The 19154-nt window shown below is 40.7% G+C and overlaps 1 protein-coding gene across 8 annotated transcripts in view; it reads left to right on the forward strand.

Annotated features, from left to right (window-relative positions):
• The window catches only part of RBM47 (RNA binding motif protein 47), a 161028-nt gene that overhangs the window by 80648 nt on the left and 61226 nt on the right, over nt 1-19154 (forward strand). Inside the window, exon 1 of one of the 8 annotated variants that reach the window (XM_053217436.1) lies at nt 5043-7192. The exons of 5 other annotated variants lie outside the window; for them this stretch is intronic. In XM_053217436.1, coding sequence (XP_053073411.1) covers nt 7113-7192 — 80 coding nt within the window. In that variant the 5' untranslated portion in view covers nt 5043-7112. Of the gene's footprint in view, nt 1-5042; nt 7193-19154 lie in introns of those variants that run through there. 2 more of the 8 variants (XM_053217435.1, XM_027055770.2) reach the window with 2 other exon arrangements.

The raw sequence follows: 19154 nt of genomic DNA on the forward strand, positions 1-19154 counted from the left end.
CATGACTGGCTTGACAGAAATGAGCTATATTCTTTTTTTTTTTTTTTTGTCTCCCAAAATATTATGGTTTTCTTTATTACATAATACATTTTTTTTAATTTTATTTTTTTAAAATTTACATCCAAATTAGTTAGCAGATGGTGCAACAATGATTTCAAGAGTAGATTCCTTAGTGCCCCTTACCATTTAGCCCATCCCCCCTCCCTTACCCCCTCCAGTAACCCTCTGTTTGTTCTCCATATTTATGAGTCTCTTTTGTCCCCCTCCCTGTTTTTATATTATTTTTGTTTCCCTTCCCTTATGTTCATCTCTTAAAGTCTCATGTTTTGTCTCTTAAAGTCCTCATATATGAGTGAAGTCATATGATTTTTGTCTTTCTCTGACTAATTTCACTTAGCATAATTCCCTCTAGTTCCATCCACATAGTTGCAAATGGCAAGATTTCATTCTTTTTGATTGCCAAGTAATACTCCATTGTATATATATACCACATCTTCTTTATTCATCCATCGATGGACATTTGGGCTCTTTCCATACTTGGGCTATTGTCGATAGGGCTGCTATAAACATGGGGGTGCATGTGTCCCTTCAAAACAGCACACCTGTATCCTGTGGATAAATGCCTAGTAGTGCAATTGCTGGGTCGTAGGGTATCTCTATTTTTAGTTTTTTGAGGAACCTCCATACTGTTTTCCAGAGTGGTGCACCAGTTTACATTCACACCAGCGGTGCAAAAGAGATCCTCTTTCTCTGCATCCTCGCCAAGATCTGTTGTTGCCTGAGTTGTTAATGTGAGCCATTCTGACAGGTGTGAGGTGGTATCTCGTTGTGGTTTTGATTTGTATTTCCCTGATGATGAGTGATGTTGGACATTTTTTCATGTGTCGGTTGGCCATCTGGATAGAAATGAGCTATATTCTGCCCTCATTCTGTTGATATATGTTATTTTTATAAAATTAGATAAAGAAAATTCAGCCTCCCAAAGATATGTAGCTAGAAAAAGGAAGAGTATTTTCGTAGCCTTTTTCAGATCATCATAAACATTCTTCTTTGATACTAAATACAAACTCTTAAGAGATGGTTTCTTATGGGCACCTGGGTGGCTCAGTGTCTGACTTCTTAGTTTCAGTTCGGGTTGTGATCTCACGGTTTGTGTGTTCGAGCCCCGAATCAGGCTCTGCGCTGACAGTGAGGAGCCTGCTTGAGATTCTCTCTCTCCCTTTCTGTCTGCCTCTTCCCAGCTTGCACTCTCTCTCTCAAAATAAATAAATAAACCTTAAAAAAAAAAAAAGATTTCTTAAAACAGATGGTTTCTTAAAAGTTAGTTGCAGGGGCGCCTGGGTGGCTCAGTCGGTTGAGCGGCCGACTTCGGCTCAGGTCATGATCTCGCGGTCTGTGAGTTCGAGTCTCGCGTCGGGCTCTGTGCTGACAGCTGGGAGCCTGGAGCCTGTTTCGGATTCTGTGTCTCCCTCTCTTTGACCCTCCCGCATTCATGCTCTGTCTCTCTCTGTCTCAAAAATAAATAAACGTTAAAAAAAAAAAAAAGTTGCAGTATGGAATCAGAAAGAGTATCAATGAACTTCTCATACTCTATAACATTAAAACCCACTGGGTTATCTTGTACTTTGAATGGCTCTTTTACCCATGCATGATTCTGTAATATTATGAATTGGTCATTTGGAAAATACTGGCGTACTGAGTGGTGAAGATCTTCTAAATATGGACACATTTCATTATATGGCATTAAAAAAATCACATTTGTTAATATAGCAAATAATCTCATCAGAGAAACCTTTCATTATTGGTAAGCAGTCAAGTGCATAGCAGCAAGTGCATTGCTCCAAAATTTGAACTTTTGGCTCAAAAGCTTGAAGTTGGAAACAAACACTATCGGTTATGTTCTTTGACGTGACAAGCACACTTCATTCATTTTCCAGAAAAAGTGTGCCAAATATACAAGTGGGAACAACCATGGTTTTATCTGTTGGTCATTCGTTTGGGTAAAAATGGTGTTCTATACGACAAAAGCAGCTATCACTCACTCTGTACCCCACAAGAGTGATTTTCCTTGAGACTGTCATCATACTCGGTATGCAGCAAGAGAGCCATGTGCATACTTCCCATCTCCTCACACAGAATATTACAAAGATGTACACTCGAGAGCCAAGATATAGTGAAATTAATCTTTTCCTGCATCATCAGGTACATTCTTGAGGATAGTGGGCTTTAAAAACAAACTTTTGAGTGCCCAGCGGTAAAAAGTGTGATTACTAGTACACTTTGTTGCCTCTGCCTGATTTTGTGCTGCCTTACCCGCCTTTGCTTTTACACTGTTAGTGCAAATGTCAACTCAGTGAAAGAGGCACAAATATTAAAATTATTATGAAAATAGTTATGGCCTTACAGACTTCTGCAAGAGCCTTAGGGTTCTTTGGGGTGTTCAGAGACCTCAATTTGAGAACTGCTGGTCTAGTGGTTGATGTCCTAGTGAAAGACAGTGTTGGACAGAGAAGACTCCTCATGTGTTCTCCTCACCTGTTCCAACCTCTCCTTCCTTGGGCAACTTGGGAAAACACCCAGGGCCGTTGTGACACCTTCCTTGGGTGTCTGAGTTTAAGCTGGAGTGGGGGGTGAGCAGTTGCTGAGGCCACACTTGCAAGGGTCTTTGAAGTCCCCTTCCAGAGAACTGAAGCGGCTTGAGTGATTCAGGGGAGTGCCAGGTCTTTGGCAGAGTCTGAGCGACTTAGCAGCTCCAAATAAAATCTCCACCTTCTGCTGATTCCTCCTCTCCTATAACCTAGTATCCAAGGGAACTCAAAATCCCTTCCAGAATCTGGAACCATCCTGCAGAACAAATATATGCTAGACTCAAGGATATATATCCAAGCTGGAAGGGAGCCTCTAGAACTGACAGATGCTTTGCAGGCAGCCCAGGGCAAGAGAGTAGCACTTGCCAGAGTTAGATTATTCTGCCCTATTGGAACTTTGCAGTTAAAAATTTCAGGGGTGGGGTGCCTGGTGGTTCAGTCGGTTAAGTGTCCAACTCTTGGTTTTGGCTTAGGTCATGATTTCACTGTTCGTGAGTTCGAGCCCCACGTTGGGCTTTGCACTGACAGCTGCGGAGCCTGCTTGGGATTCTCTGTCTCCCTCTCTCTCTGCCCCTTCCCCACTGTATCTCTCTCTTTCAAAAATAAATAAATAAACTTTATTATTTTTTTTATTAAAAAAAAAACACAAAACTTCAGGGGTATACCTGCACACTGACATAAAAAAATAGAGCAAAAACTCAACTTAGAAGTGTATGGCTGGAGGGGCACCTGGGTGGCTCAGTCGGTTAAGCGTCCGACCTCGGCTCAGGTCATGATCTCATGGTCTGTGAGTTTGAGCCCCACGTCGGGCTCTGTGCTGACAGCTCAGAGCCTGGAACCTGCTTTGGATTCTATGTCTTCCTCTGTCTCTGCCTCTCCCCCGCTCATGCTCTGTCTCCCTCTGTTTCAAAAATAAATAAAAACATAAAAAATTTTTTTTTTAATAAAAAAAAAAGTGTAGGGCTGGAAATGGGGAAATCTTATTATAAACATGTATTTTGTACAGAAGGCATGGTTCTTTCTCAGGGACACAGAGTTTTAGTCTCTGAGCACCATGAAATATAATATTTGAATATAATAGCACACACACCAAGTGCTATCTATATAGAACAGGGAATTTTAACACAGCCTGCCGTGTTTAAAATCAAATATCAAATTTGCAGCCACAGAAGACATGACTATAAACGGCTTCCTTAAGTGGGGCAATCCATACTGTCTATTTGGTTTTGTGGTCAAACGAGGGCCCCTATATTCGAGTTTGCCAATAGATTTCCAAGTGAACAGGACAGATTGTCTTTGGGATAAGAAGCAAAGGTGGCCGGAGGAGGGTGGAGAGGACAAGGAAAAGGCGCGTAGAGTAGAAAAACAGGGTCAAGCAGGTTCTGAGCAGAGCACAGAGTGGCAGAAAACACCCGCAGGTGGCTCTTGATTGGGGCAACAGGCACGTCCCTGGAGTGAGCAGGCTGCAGTGTGCTTGTGTCACATGAGGACAGCTCAGGCAAAGGGCAAGGATGGAGACCTCTGATTTTCACTTCTGTCCTTATCAGTTGCCTGCCCATGGGCAGTCTCTCCGAGTCTGTCTCTTCCTGTGCGATTACATTAAATGAGGTAACATGTATCAAGTACTGGGTAATTGCAGACATTTAGTAAATGATACTTGTTTCATGGCACAATTTGATGGTCAGCTTATTTGCTACCTTGTCTTTATAACCCACTTTTCTTATCCTTATTTGAATATATATATATATATATATATATATATATATATATACACACACATATATATAATATATAGTATATATAATATATAATATATAATATATAATATATAATATATAATATATAATATATAATATATAATATATATATAAAAGTGCAAAGCAGCTACATCAAAACCCCAAACTCAGGCCTTTGCTTATACCTGAAGTTTACTCCATCAGGGCACTGCTTTAGATTCAGATACTATGTCCTCACATTTTTTTCATCAAAATTCCAGTATGTTCCTTAGTCCTAAGCCCTGGACTCCATGCATGGGTGCAGAAGTGGGTACTCTGGTGGTCTAGAAAGCAGTTGACGTACACACAAAGAGTGGGGTGCCAGGTGACATGGGATACGTGACCCAAGAGGGGCACTGATAAAGAAAGCCTCCTAGGAACTGGATAATTTTCCCCCAAACATACAGGTTTGTCATTTGGTGGAGATTTGCTCCTGTTGGGTTTGCCTAAAGAAAGGCACACAATGGGGCACCTGAGTGGTTCAGGTCATGATCTTGTTCAAGTTCAAGCCCTGCGTCAGGCTCTGTGCTGACAGCTCAGAGCCTGGAGCCTGCTTCCGATTCTGTGTCTCCCTCTCTCTCTGCCCCTCCCCACCCCCTTGCACGCTCTCTCTCTCTTTCTCTTTCTTTCTCTCTCTCTCTCTCTCTCTCAAAAAGTAAATAAACATTAAAAAAAAAAAAAAGGCACACAGGGATAGCGGTCGTCAAAAGTGAGTTATAGGGGTTGAGTGAGATAGATCCTAAAAACAGAATAAGAGGAAGACCAGCCAAGACAGAAGAAGGAAGGAGATGAGGAGATGAGCGATCCCAGGGGAGAATATGCCACAATTGGCAGGTAGAATTGACTAGAACAGGTGGGGACATTGGGGCACTGAGGCACATTTTAGGCCCGGGCGTTGGCCCACACTGGAGTGGCAGCTGAGGCAACCCTGGCCTGTCAGGAAAGCCGAGCTGCAGGACGCCGTCTGCAATTGCCCTGAGACCAGCTGAATCTCTGCGTCTCGGGCTCCCGCCAGTAGAATCTGGATGATAGACTAACATCCGACTTCCCTCCCTCCCCAGAGTGTTTGTTTTGACACATGAAATAATGGAAGAAATGGGATGAGGAGGATAATTACTCTCTGCCATATTTCCATCATCTCTCTCTCAGGGAGGCCAGGCAGAAAGGGAAGGAGGAAAGGAAGGGAAAAAGAAAAATGAGAAAGGAGAGAAGGAAAGGGAAAGTGAGGTTGTGTTCAAGGGCGGGTGGGTTCATGAAGAGGAGAAACGGAAAATCAGAAGGACTCAGGCCGCTGGCTGGGAGGCCCCTCACGGTGCCCCTTGGGAGGCAGACACCCACCCTGCGATACAAAAGACAAAAGAGAAGCGAAGTCACTTGCCTTTGGTCACAGCACTAACCTGAGGCATCTATAATAGGAGGAAATGGAAAATAAAATGGGACCTAATAACTGTAACGTAAGGGGACAAAACAATTTGCAACAACCCTTAAGATTTGGAAATCTTAAGTTTTGAAAATGTGCCATTTTCTAGGCTCTGAGATTGGGAGAGCTCTCAGTTCTTTGGGATATCTTTCCTGGTTCTAGACATTTTATTTTATAGATGAGACATTTTTATTTTATAGGCTCAGAGAGGTTAAATAATTTGCTCAAGGTCACACAGCTAGTGTGTGGAAAAGCCATGATCTCAGTCCTATGTTTGGTTTTCTTTCTACTCCACTAGACATCCTAAAGATATCAAATACAGAATTTTGAGTATCCCTGGAGACTGGGGTAGGGGGTGGGGACAAGAGAATGGGTTTTCTTATTTGCCTAACCTGGCTGTGTGTGTGATTTCAGAGCGAAAGTCGATTCTTTATCTTCTCCTCTAGACGGCCTTGGGTTCCTTTTAGCGAGTAGGCTTGACACTTGCTAAATAATTCTACTTTCTCGTTTCTCAGATGTCCCACTCAGAGCTCCAAGAGCAGGTAGATGTGTGTTGCCCACATGGGCTCCAGACTCCAGCCATCTCCGTACGTGGTTTCTGTAAAACCAGGCAGCTGATCCCTGAGCACCTTCTCTTTATCGTGTTAACCCTGGTGGTACCAAGAGGCACCTGACATTCTGGGTATGCTAATAATTCAGTGCCAGCAAGTTTCTGTTATCCTCCAGTTGTAATTGTTAACTTGAATGGAATGCAAAACTTCTGGTTCAGAGTAGAGGTTGGCTTTTAACTGTGAGTTACTTGAGGGATATGGAAAACGGGGAGTACATTTTGTTGACTGTGCAAGAAGGGTTAGAGAGGCTTTTTTGAGTTGTATTTTCTCTAATAAATAGAAAGAGGTGGTAAATGTACAGTTGCTACTGTGTCTACAGACTCACTGGTGAACTCTACCCTTTATTAGCTCTTGCCTTGGACGCTTTTTCAGGTTAGCAAGCCAAGACTTGCTCGGAGATGAGAACAATGAGCGCAGTATCGTAATGCCGTTTTAACACACACACGTACACGCACACACAACTTGTAATGCTTCTGGTGTCAAGGTGTATTTCTGCAAGCCCTTCCTGCCGGCCTACCCCCACCCCTCACAGGTTTGGAATTTTTTTTTCCCCTTAAGGGGAAGTGTAGAAATAGAGCCTGCCTATTCATTTGCATTATTGTACATCACACGATATCTTTGCAACCATTATATTGTGTTCTCTCAATGGTGTTTGCTCTGAGGGTGGGACACAAGGCTGTTTAGTGTCTCGTAAAACATTTACCAAAAGCACTGAGCCATGGTTTTGAAGGGCATTCCGTTGCCAGAGTGTGGGAGGAGAGAGCAAGCCGAGGAAAGAGAGCTCCAGGTGTTTGGCAGGTACTTGTTTCATACTTTGTTATTTATAAATATCTAAATTTTCAGATTACATACAATTTGGTTTGCCTTCGGCTGAACGGGCGGGAACGGGGAGGGGAGGAAGGGGCAAAAATAATTGCTTTGCAAACTGTATCTCGGAGGCCCCGGATAATTGTAATCTTCACTTTCGGTCAAGTGGTGTTTTCGGTTTTACTAGAGGGACTTCAATGTCATGGAGAGTGAGGTAAAATCTTCCTGTGCTTGAGGTTTTCCAGTGATCTGAATGAGATGTTAGTGAGCATTTGCTTTAGTAAAGAATTTGGAACCAGGTGTGGTGTTTCTAGGAGGCGACGTGTAACCTTGTGATTTGCACTTCGGTGTGCCCCGTGACTCATGCCATTAAAAGCTTTTGTTAAATGGTGGTTCTGGTTTCATGAAAATACTTTGAAGCTTTCTTTCCTCCTCACCTTTTCTGTTAAGTTTGGACAAGATAGCAAATTAAAGGTCAGCTTGAAAGACTGCTTCTTATCCTCAAATCTGTGTTTTTAGAACATTCTAGGAATGACTATATACAGTTCATACATTAATTTTGGAGAACTAATGACTGAATACTTCTTGGAAACACTAAGTATTTATATTCTAGCTTTTTTTTGGTAAAACAAATATGAGTATATATGATAAAACTAGAGCCTTAACCAAATATTTACATTTGATCAATTTTTTTTTTTTGGTAAAAAAAATACGAGTATATATGATAAAACTAGAGCCTTAGCCAAATGTTTATATTTGATCAAATTTAATAACACTTGCAGATACCTGGGGACATGTTAATAGTGGCTAAAACCCAAACAATAAATAGGAAAAGTGTAGGAAAAGAATAGCTTCAAAAGATTTCTGTAATGCTCGAGTTCTCAGGGAAAGGAATCGCAGTGTAATGTATTCACTATAATAACCACGGGATCTTTGGCCTGTTTGCCCTTCTAGTGGGAGACGAAAGTATAAAGACAGTACTGAAGTTAAGAGGCCATTGATTTTGGAAAAACATGATTTGCCTCGTGACACTGATACTAAGGAGTCAAGAGTCTTTCTCCTGACGGGTTCCCAGTCCATTGCAAAATGGCTGGAAGAAACGATTGTTTCAAAATTAGAGGAAACCTCCTTCATGGGGAAAACTTCACTGTGGCTTTGTGTATTTAGGCAAATAGGACTGAAAGTAACAGCCGTGGAGGTCAAAAGACATCGCATTCACCTGAAGGATAGCAGATTTGGGTATTTGTATACGTGTGTCAGAAAATCAGGTTTAACAGCCAGCAGTTTCACTACCCTGACTACTGAAAGTTTATGTGACTTTTGACAAGCGGATTAACTTTTTCTTACCACTCTGAAGATTTCGAAAGAGGGGGAAGAGTGCTTGCTCTCTACTGGTCTGTCCCTTGGTTGCACTTAGATGATGAATAGTCTGTGAAACTTTTGACCATGTATGATGCCACATAAATCCAAACTAGAGTTTAACCAGTGGAGGAGCTCATGTGTTAATTCTACTGTAGCTGAACTAGAGGGATGAAGTTTTATGTGTGAAATCTTAACAGATGAACAGAAAGACTCTGGGAAGAAGTCTAAAAATACACCCTTTTCAGATGCTTGTCATTCCTTGTTTCCCTTTATGTCATTGGGAAAAATCCTTATTCAGTGTAGCTCCTTTGTTGAGCTTTTTCAGATATCGAGTCCCAAAGATCTGCACGGAATTGTAAGAAGCTATGATCACCAAAGGCTATGTTTGTACCTCTTGCTCTTCCTTACATGATAGTTTGTTGATGGGCCAACTCATACATCAGATTAAGTCCTGAATACATTGACTCCTAACTCTGTCATTTTAAACTTTGCTGCTATGTGATATGATAATGTTTCTATATCAGGTTTGCTTTAAAAGGCAGATAATTGGATAGTCTCTCCACAAAGGTTGTTGTCATCTGTTCCCTTTTTCCTTAGAATGCAAGTTCTTGATTTGTATATGTCATGAAGGTGAACGCTTCAGGGACAATAATAGACCCCAAATTAGATGGCAGTTTGCAACGTTCAGTACTGCCCGAGAAGTTGGGGCTGCTTTGGCTTGCTTGGACAGAGTTGTCACACAGAAGCGTGGGTGGGTGACAGCTACCTCTGCAGATAATTTTGGGTAACTATACCAGGAAAGTCACATTCATAGGAGCTAGGGGTCAGAACCATGCAGGCAAGATAGAGGAATCATCGTAAAGATTTGGGCTATTTGGGGCTGGTTTTGTGTTGGTAGCATGAAATGAAAACTGAATACATATAGTTAGCTGAACAATGAGTAAAAATTCTTCATTTGTCAAGTAACTCAGTGTCTTAAAACAGAATATAGTCCTCATCGCCACCAAAATTAATGTCATTAAGTTCATCAGGGCCTCACTGAATGCCTGTTGACTCTTGATTTAGGCATCTTTCCATAATTCAGAACTCTGTTGGCTAATGATCACTCATGCATTCATTCTCATTCAGCAAATACTAAGGTCTCACTCTGGGCTTGGTTTTCATTTCTCATTGCTTAAATGGCACTTCTTTGAAGTGACCTCCTGAATTAGGTCCTATGCTTTCCCCTTTATGATAGTCATCACATTTGTTTTATACTGTTTTTTTTAAATTATTTTTTAAAATTTATTTTGAGAGAGAGAAAGACGGAGTGTAAGCGGGGGAGGGGCAGAGAGAGAGGGAGACACAGAATCCAAAGCAGGCTCCAGGCTCCAAGCTATCAGCACAGAGTCCTACTCAGGGCTTGAACCCATGAACTGTGAGATCATGACCTGAGCTGCAGTCGGATGCTTCACTGACTGAGCCACCCAGGTGCCCCACACTTATTTTATACTTGACTCCTCTGCTAAAATCTGGATCCCCTTAGGTCATGGATAATGAGTGTCTTCTTTGCTACAATTATCTCCAGTGCTTAGTACATACTAGGCATGCAAAAGATAGGCACCAACCCTACAAATAAATGCATGGAAGAAAGCAAATGAGAAGGACCGGGATCCTCAGAGAAAGGCAGGTGACAGAAAGCAGTAGCCACAGATAACAGAGAAGGGACAAAAGCTACCGTCATCAGTATAGAAGCAATAGCTGCTGAAGTTATAGCTCAGTCTCAGCCCAGCTTGACGATATAAGTTTCTAAGGATAACCTTGGTTCACCAAGAGGAATGTACTCAATATTGTCTGTTTAAAATGATAGTGAAGACTGTAAATCATTTCATAAAGATTTTCATCGAAGAAAGTAATGGTTTCCTTACTTAAGTAACCTTTGCTTACTTAAGTGGATACATTCAATTATTTGGAAAATTTCATATATGAGTAATTCTTTATTTCTACAATTATGAGGTACCAATGAACACATTTATCATGTACATATATATGTAAATGTAAAAAGAACCTGGAAGAATGCACAAGAGAGAAACTTCCATGTAATAAGATTAAGTCCAATAAATGCTTTGAAAAAAATATTATTTTAAGGGCACCTTGGCTGGCTCAGTTGGTGGAGTGTGCAAACTCTTGATCTTGGGATTGTGGGTGTGAGCCCCATGTTGGCTGTAGAGATTACTTAAAAAATAAAATCTTTTAAAAATATTATTTTAAACATTATTTTTAATTAAAATAATTTAATAATAATATTTAATAATTAAAATAATTTAAAAATATTTAAAATATTATTTTAAACATTATTGAGGTGTAACAAAGGCAATAAAGTGCACAACTCTGAAGTGTACAGCTTGATGAATTTTTACATACGTACGCACCTGTGTAACAACCACTCAGATCAAGGTACAGAACATTTTCAGTGTCCCAGAAGGCTCCTCTGTGCTTCTCCTCTCTGTCACCCCGTGGCTCAAGATGACCATTATTTTGATTTCTCCTATCATGGAAGCAGTATTTGTAGAATAAGTAGCTTTGGCTGTTCTTGAACATAAAAATGAAACCATATGTGCTTTTTTGTATCTGGCATCTTTCATTCAATATTGTGTCTGTGGCATTTGTCCACATTGTGTCATGTAGCTGGAATTTATTCCTTCATTGCTGCCTAGTGTTCCTTTGTAAGAATAGACCACCATTTAATATGTTTGGGGGATTGAAAAACATGGCTATATGGGCTGAAAATCATTCCCTGTGTGTGCCAGTGCTTTAAAGTTAAGTGATCTCAGAAAGGGTGTGGTTGGAAGTGTTATCACCCGGAGGGGTGGAGAGAGAAAAGTCTGTTTCTGGGAGTATATTTACTAAGTGCTCTGTGTAGGGTGTTTACTTAACTGACTCCATCCCCCTGGGAGGCGACTGCCACTTTTTTACAGATGAGGAAACTGAGCTTGAGAAAAGTTTCATGACTTTACAGTTGATCCGACCTAAACACGCAAGCTGTTGATTACACCAGGGGCAATCTGGTCCTGGCAAAGACCATGCCAGAGGCCACTTCGTTATCGAAGACTTCACTTTCTTTTTTTTTTTTTAACATTTATTTTTTATTTTTGAGACAGAGAGAGAGTGAGAGCATGAGCAGGGGAGGGGCAGAGAGAGAGGGAGGCACAGAATCTGAAACAGGCTCCAGGCTCTGAGCTGTCAGCACAGAGCCCAATGCGGGGCTCAAACCCATGGACCGCGAGATCATGACCTGAGCCGAAGTCGGACGCTCAGCCGACTGAGCCACCAAGGCGCCCCGAAGACTTCACTTTCATGCAGCAGTGCAGGAAAGCTGGCCGTTGACCTGACTTCGCTTAGGCCATTTTCTCTCTTTCCCCTCGAAGTTGGTTTCATTATGAAAACGGGCTCCCTTATGTAGTTTTCATTCACTGAACCTTTGCTTATGAATGATTATTTTTGCTTATGAATAGTTTTTATTTTCAGGTGCACATGGTATTCTAACATCTATATATAGCAAGTTTTGAGAGTTCTTTTTTAAGATCAGGTTTTAATATTTATGGGTAAAGAAATATTCAATAAGAAAGGTAGGTGTAAGTTTCAAGTCAGACTTGCTGCGAAATTTCCTGGGAGACAAAGGTCGTGTCTTTCACAATGGGGTTAGAAGAGCTTCAAATTCTAACTCACACAGAGCTCTGGGTGCTGATCCCATGAGTGTCAAAGTCCGACTCAACTGAATATCTTAGAGATGAATAAGTTTCTAAATTTCCTTCTCACTACTACCTACCTCAACTTCCCAGCCTACAAATATGTGCATTCACAAATATTCCATTCTAACTTCAAAAGTTACTGGAGACTTGCTCAGAATGTCCTTCCCTTAGAATAACAAAAGGAGGCATATGACCTTTAAATTTCTTTATGGTGGTGGATGAAAGGGGTTATGTTTTTAAATTTGCATTAATATTCTGGGCTCTTTGGTGCAGTCAGGTCATTTCAGCAAGGCACCCTTGCCCAATGGGAGACAAGGAAACATCTGGATAGTGTCTCAGTTGAAATTCTAAGTCACTTTTAGAAACAGCAGCCAGTACATGCAAAGATTTTTTGCTTTATTATTTGCACAGGTAATGACAGCCCCTTTCTTATGGGATGCTTGAGAACAGTCATCAAAGATTTGATTCTTTTTAAATTTATGAACAAGCACAGGAAGAATATCTTAGATTTGTATACTTCCTTTTTTTTTTCTTGTTTAAACATTTGTGTTTTTAAAATATTTATTATTTATTTGGGTGGGGGGAGGAGCAGAGAGGGAGAAAGAGAATCCCTCGCAGGTTCCACACTGTCTGTGCAGAGCCCAACATAGGACTCCATCTCATGAACCGTGAGATCATGAGCTGAGCTGAAATCAAGAATCGGATGCTTAACCACCTGAGCCACTCAGGTGCCCCCATTTGTATACTTCTTAAAATACTTTCTGAATTTTGTTTACCTTTTATAGAAAATTTTTGAGTTGTAAAATATGCCCGTTTTGTACGTGAGAAAGCTGAAATAGAGAAGCCAAGATCATACACCTGGTTAGTGAAGGAGCTGACATCCAGATTTTCTACCTCCACTGTTCCCAGTTCTTCCCACTGGCCCACACTGCCAACCACACAGTGTTTGGTGAGCTGTGGCAGCCATTAAAGACAGCACTTCTTCAACAACACTCTTTGGTCTACGATGGCTTCTCAAGTCATACTATTTGGGTACTTATTATGCGTCAGTCATTTTACCAGGTGCTTACAATCTTACAAAGGCTCTACTGGCTAGGGATCATTCACACCTTTTACAAATGGGGAAACTGAGGCACTGAGCCCTCAGGGCCTTGAACAAAGCCACATCATTTAGTAAATGCCGGAGTTTACTTTTACCCTCAGATTAGTTTTAGTATAGGAGCACTAAAAAAATTGTTGAATCTTAACTTACCTCAATGCACCCTCCTGACAAATGGGCATTTTCTTTAGAACTAAACAAAAACATGTCCTGGGTTAGACTCAGTTTAAAAATAATTATTTTTTAACTCTTGGAGCTAGAGGAAAACCAGATTAGATTGCCATGGGGTCAAGATGTGTGTCGAGGGTCCTATCCATCAGTGAGATTGTGGGAACCTCAGAGATGAGGGTGCTGGAGAAAGGGCAACTATCTGGAACAGAGATGAATCCAGGTGAGGTAGCCTTTCCCCCTGAGTTTTGCACTGCCATTGTCCTTGCTTATTTATATATTCATTCAACAAGTATTTACTGACGACCATTGTCCAGGGTGGTTGTAAAGCTTAGAGATGATGTATGTAAGGTGCTTAGTTCAGGCTGATACTCTGTAAAGGCTTCGTAACTGATAACTTAATCATCTGTGGAAGAGAAAGAATGAGAATACCCGAGGCTTTGTTGGTAGCCGTTTTGGTTACAGCCAAAACAACCCAGAACATTGCAATGGTTGGAGAAAGATTTTGTCTGGATGTCTGTATAAATTAATGGATTTTGACCTTGGCTACATACTAGAATTACCTGGAGGAGCTTTAAAAACTACCAAGGCCCAGGACCCTACAAAAATTCTAGTTGTTGTGATGGCTGGTTTGTTGTTGTTGTTTCTTTGTTTTTAATTTGTTTTAGTTCCACAAGCAGGGTTGGTATATAATAGTTTAGACTGAATGATGGTTTGGAAGCCATCCTTCCTGCTGGTAGCCCTGCTTTGCACTGTACATAAACAGATTTATGGGTGAGCCACTGCTTAGCCCACACAGGCACTGATCTGGGTCAGCCCTGGTAAAAAATTCTCTTAACGGATTTTCCATGGCTTCCTGTAAAAGTTGCCTCCCGGTAGGTTTTGTTCTTTATTCTTAATCTACACTCTTTTTCTAAGAGGGAAGTAGGAGAAGGCAGATAAAATAAAAGGAAAGAGAAAAATGAGGATGATCAATTGTTTCTGAATTCTTTGAGCAATCCTAGTTAACACTGCTCAGGACAGCAGACACAGATATAGGATAGACAGGCCTTTTATTGGGGGCTGCACTTCATGGCATTCGGTTGTAATCATTGCAAAAAGGCTCTCTCCATGAATGAGAGAATTTTTTGTAAGATTCTACTACACAGAGAGAGAGAGATCTGACCACTTTTCAGAAGTTAAACATAAGAAACTTCTAGGAGGAGCCCTCTTTCATCGGAATGTCCTTTGTTGATTTTCTGTTTGAATTCTAGCACTACTCTTCAAAGATACGTTAGATTCACACCATTCTTCCATTATACCAAAAATGATGAAATGCCCTTTCAATAAGGGTGAAGAGGCATAGAGTAAAATTTTACTGAAGGAATTAAGGAGGGAAAATGGTGGCTTTCTCTGGCACCTGGAGAGTACGTTTGCTGAACAGGAAAAAGGAATGGAAAGAGGGGATGGGTCAGGTGTGATTACTCTGTGACCTTCTTGGTTACCCCACCCCCATAATAATATATACACTGAGGAAGAGCAGTGCACTGAGACCCTTTCTAATTAGGACTCTTTTGGTTGTAAGTGTCAGAATTCCAATCCCAAGTAGCTTAAGGAATCAATCAACAAACAAATCTATCAAATTTAATTCTATACATGAAGTTACATGTATACATATATATTTACGTAACTGGGAATTCCAAAGGGTGACACATGGCTGCATCAAAGGAGTCAAAACAGGTCATCAGGATTGTTTTTCTCTTTCTATCTCCCAGCCTGTTGTCCTCTGCGTTGGTTTTATTTTGGCAACTTCAGGCTTACGTTGTTCTTACAACTTTCATTCCTAAGGAAAACCCCACAGCCTTCTCATCCCCAGATGGACTGTGATTTACCTGCATGGACCTATCTCTGATTTATGGGAGGGGGAGGGGTCTTTACCAGGGAACACGGGAAGGTGGATGGGCAGGAGAAAGTAGGGATCTGCTATATCCTTAGTGCAGGTGCTGCGTTGATCTCTGGTTTAGGAATCCCCACATCGTAGGTCACAGACTCCAAAGTTGAGTTACACCCACCACGTGCCTTGTACTACCGTAGATTTACTGACTCTCAAGGTTGTTTATCTGCACAGCTAAGCCTCTTGATAACCGGTGGAGGTTTTATCATTTCAGCAAGATTTTGCTCTGAGAACATTGAGTACTTGACTTGTCTCTACTGAGAAACTTTATCATATCTTTTTTATCACCAAGGGGAAGCCCATTTCCAAATATCTATTTCTCAAAATTAGAATAGAGGTACAGGTCTGATCAGGAAGGAACCATTATTATCAATATTAACTCCCTGCTTTGTTTCAAGAGCAAGTAAACCTCCTGAGCAATTGTTGTGAGGGAATAAAAACAACACGTTGTTCTGCCCTGTGTTACAATTATTAAAGTCTTGTTTTATCTGCCCTAGTCATTTCTAAGCTTGTCATAAGTAATTTTATGTCTCTGTTGCCTGGTGCCACATAATGGGGAGGGGGGTGGTCAGTAAATGCATATGTATTGGCTGAAGAAAGAGTTAAGAATTTTTGGGGGGGCCATTTTACTTGACATTCTTATTTGGCAAAGTTAGAATTATAGGTTAAAATACACAATATTAAACCCAGGACATCTGCATTTATATCTTTCTAGTTAGTATATTTATGGGCAGGAAGAAATAAAAAAATGATGCCCAGTTTTCTTTAGTTGAATTAGCTCTTAATAATAACTCTGACAGAGAGCAGAGCAGCGAACAGTCCTTTCCAGGTTCTTACCTCCCTTGCCCAAACTTATTTTTTTCTTCTTCTGAATTCCTAGGGCCCTTGGTGGGGCAAGAACTTCATACTCTCTGAGCATTTGCTACGTGCCAAGGGTTCTGTGGACACATTTTCTTAGCAAAGTCTCACAGCCACGCCATGAAGCCTTCTTCCTTCTTTTCCACTGTTAAGAGAATCAATCCCTCCCTCCTTTATGATACTATCTATCATGGCATTTATCACACTGCATTGTAATAATTATTTGTGTATATTTCTATGTCTCCTACTAGACCATGAATTTTTTTACCTAAGAGTCTGTGTCTTACTCAGGTGTGTATTCTCAGTACCCAACACATAGTGGAAACTCTAGAAATATTTTTTAACGGTTTGGATACTGTGTGATATGCATTTTACAAACTTGACATCTGAGGCTTGCCCAGGGTTACTAAGTGGAAAGGAATAAGGTTAGTTTTTGGGCTCTTGCCTACCAGGTTGTAAAGCTTGTTTTCTTTCTGCTAAACCATTCTGAGATGTTGGAAGGCAAAGTTGACTGGAATGAAGACGATTCAGGAGGAAGATACAAGGGGAAGGAAAATCATCATTTGCTGGGGCTGGGAAGGGAGGTTACTTACACATTGCTCAGTTTAGCAGTGCTCTGGCCCACAGACTCCCATCTCCAGCAAAGCATGTATGCACATGCGTGTGTACACACAGATACCATCGGGGACTTTCGTCACAGGGGGAGTGCTGATTGAGTGGGGACCAGAGAGCATTTTCTTGGAAAGCGATTCACTGTGAATAAGAAGCTGGAGTACTAAGCCATCCACCAGGACATAAAATATTGCCCTGACCTTCTCTGTAATGTTTCTCTGTGGTGAGATTTTACCTATACAGTTCTAGTCTGAAATGAAATTAGGGATAACATGTAACATGAACATCACAGCTACCACAGCTGCATACCCAGCTTTTGCCAGTTGGGCATGATGGTTGCAATGGGAGAAATCTGGGGTAAGCCTTTGAAATCTATCCTTATGAAGTGGGCATGGTGAGTGTCAGCCTTTGCTGACTTCCACTCTGACATACTGGATACACACACACACACACTATAGAGATAGAGATAGAGATAGAGATAGAGATAGAGATAGAGATAGATATAATAGCTTTATTTGGGATATAATTCACATAGTACAATTCACCTATTTAAAGTATACACACCACTGAGTTTTTAGTATGTTCACAGAGTTGTATAACCATCATTATAATCAGTTACAGAACATTTTCATCACCTCCCTAAAAAAATCCTCTGTACCCATTACCAGTCACTTCCGTTTCTTTCCCACCTGCCACCCCCCCATTGCCAGCCCTATACAACCACTAATCTACTTTCTGTCTTTATAGATTTGCCCATTACGAACATTTCATATAAATGGAATCAGTACAAAATGTGGTCTTTTGTGACTGACTTCTTTCACCTACTTAATGTTTTCAAGATTCATCCACGTTATAGAAAGTATTAATACTTCATTCCTTTTCAGTGCTGAATATTGTTCTGTAGTATGAATATACCACATGAATATATGTAGTATATTCATACTACAGAACAGTATTCAGCACTAAAGTAGTGCTGAGTACATTTTTAATAGTATTTAAAAATGTTTATGTATTTATGTATTTATTGAGATTGAGAGAGAGAAAGAGAGAGAGAGAGAGAGAGAGAGAGAGAGAGAGAGAGAGAGAGAGAGAATCCCAAGCAGGCTCCACATTGTCAGCATGGAGCCTGACATGGGACTCAAGCTCCTGAACCATGAGATCATGACCTGAGTCGAAACCAAGAGTTGGATGCTTAATTGACTAAACCACCCAGGTGCCCTGAATATGCCACACTTTATTTATCTATTTATTTATTCATCAGTTGATGATATCTGTGTTGTCTCTACTTTTGGGCTATTATAATACTGCTACAATTATTTATGTGCAAATTTTTGTGTGGTCCTAAGTATTCATTTCTCTTGGGCATATAGTTAGGAGTAGAATTGCTGGTCGTATGGTAAGTCTGTGTTCAACCTGAGGAACTGCCAGACGGTTTTCTAAAGTGGCTGCACCATTTTACTTTCCCACCAGCAGTATATGAGGGTTCCAATTTTTTCATATGCATGTCAACCCTTGTTACCTTTTTTTTTTTTTTTTATTATAGCCTTCCTAGTGGGTGTGAAGTGGTATAGCCTTGTGGTTTTAATTTGCATTTCCCTGATGGCTAATTATGTTGAATGTTTTTCATGTGATTTTTTTTTTTTTTTGGCCATTTGTATACCTTCTTTGAAGAAATGTTTAGTTCAGATCCTTTGCCTGTTTTTTAACTGGGTTGTTTGTCTTTTTAAGTTGTAGGAGTTTTGTCAACACCGTTTTTCCAACAGCCATTTGCTCACTTCACTCTCTTTGTGTCACATTTTGGTAATTCTCACAATATTTCGAACTTTCTCATTATATTTGTTATGGTGATCTGTTATTGGTGATCATTGGTATTACTATTATAATTGTTTGGGGGCATTATGAAGCACACCCATATAATATGGCAAACTTTATCAATAAATTTTGTGTACATTCTGACCGCTTCACTGACTGGCCATTCCCCCATCTCTCTCCCTCTCCTTGGGCCTCCCTTTTTCCTGAGACACTATATTGAAATTAAGCCAATAAATAATACTACAATGGCCTCTGGGTGTTCTTGAGAAAGGAAGAGGCAATCGATCTGTCAAACTTCATTGTTGTCTTATTTTAAGAAATTGCCAGAGCCACCCCAGCCTTCAGCAACCACCACCCTGATCAGTCAGTGGGCATCAG

The sequence above is a fragment of the Acinonyx jubatus genome, chromosome B1 (genome assembly GCF_027475565.1).
Source record: "Acinonyx jubatus isolate Ajub_Pintada_27869175 chromosome B1, VMU_Ajub_asm_v1.0, whole genome shotgun sequence".
Classification (NCBI taxonomy): domain Eukaryota; kingdom Metazoa; phylum Chordata; class Mammalia; order Carnivora; family Felidae; genus Acinonyx; species Acinonyx jubatus.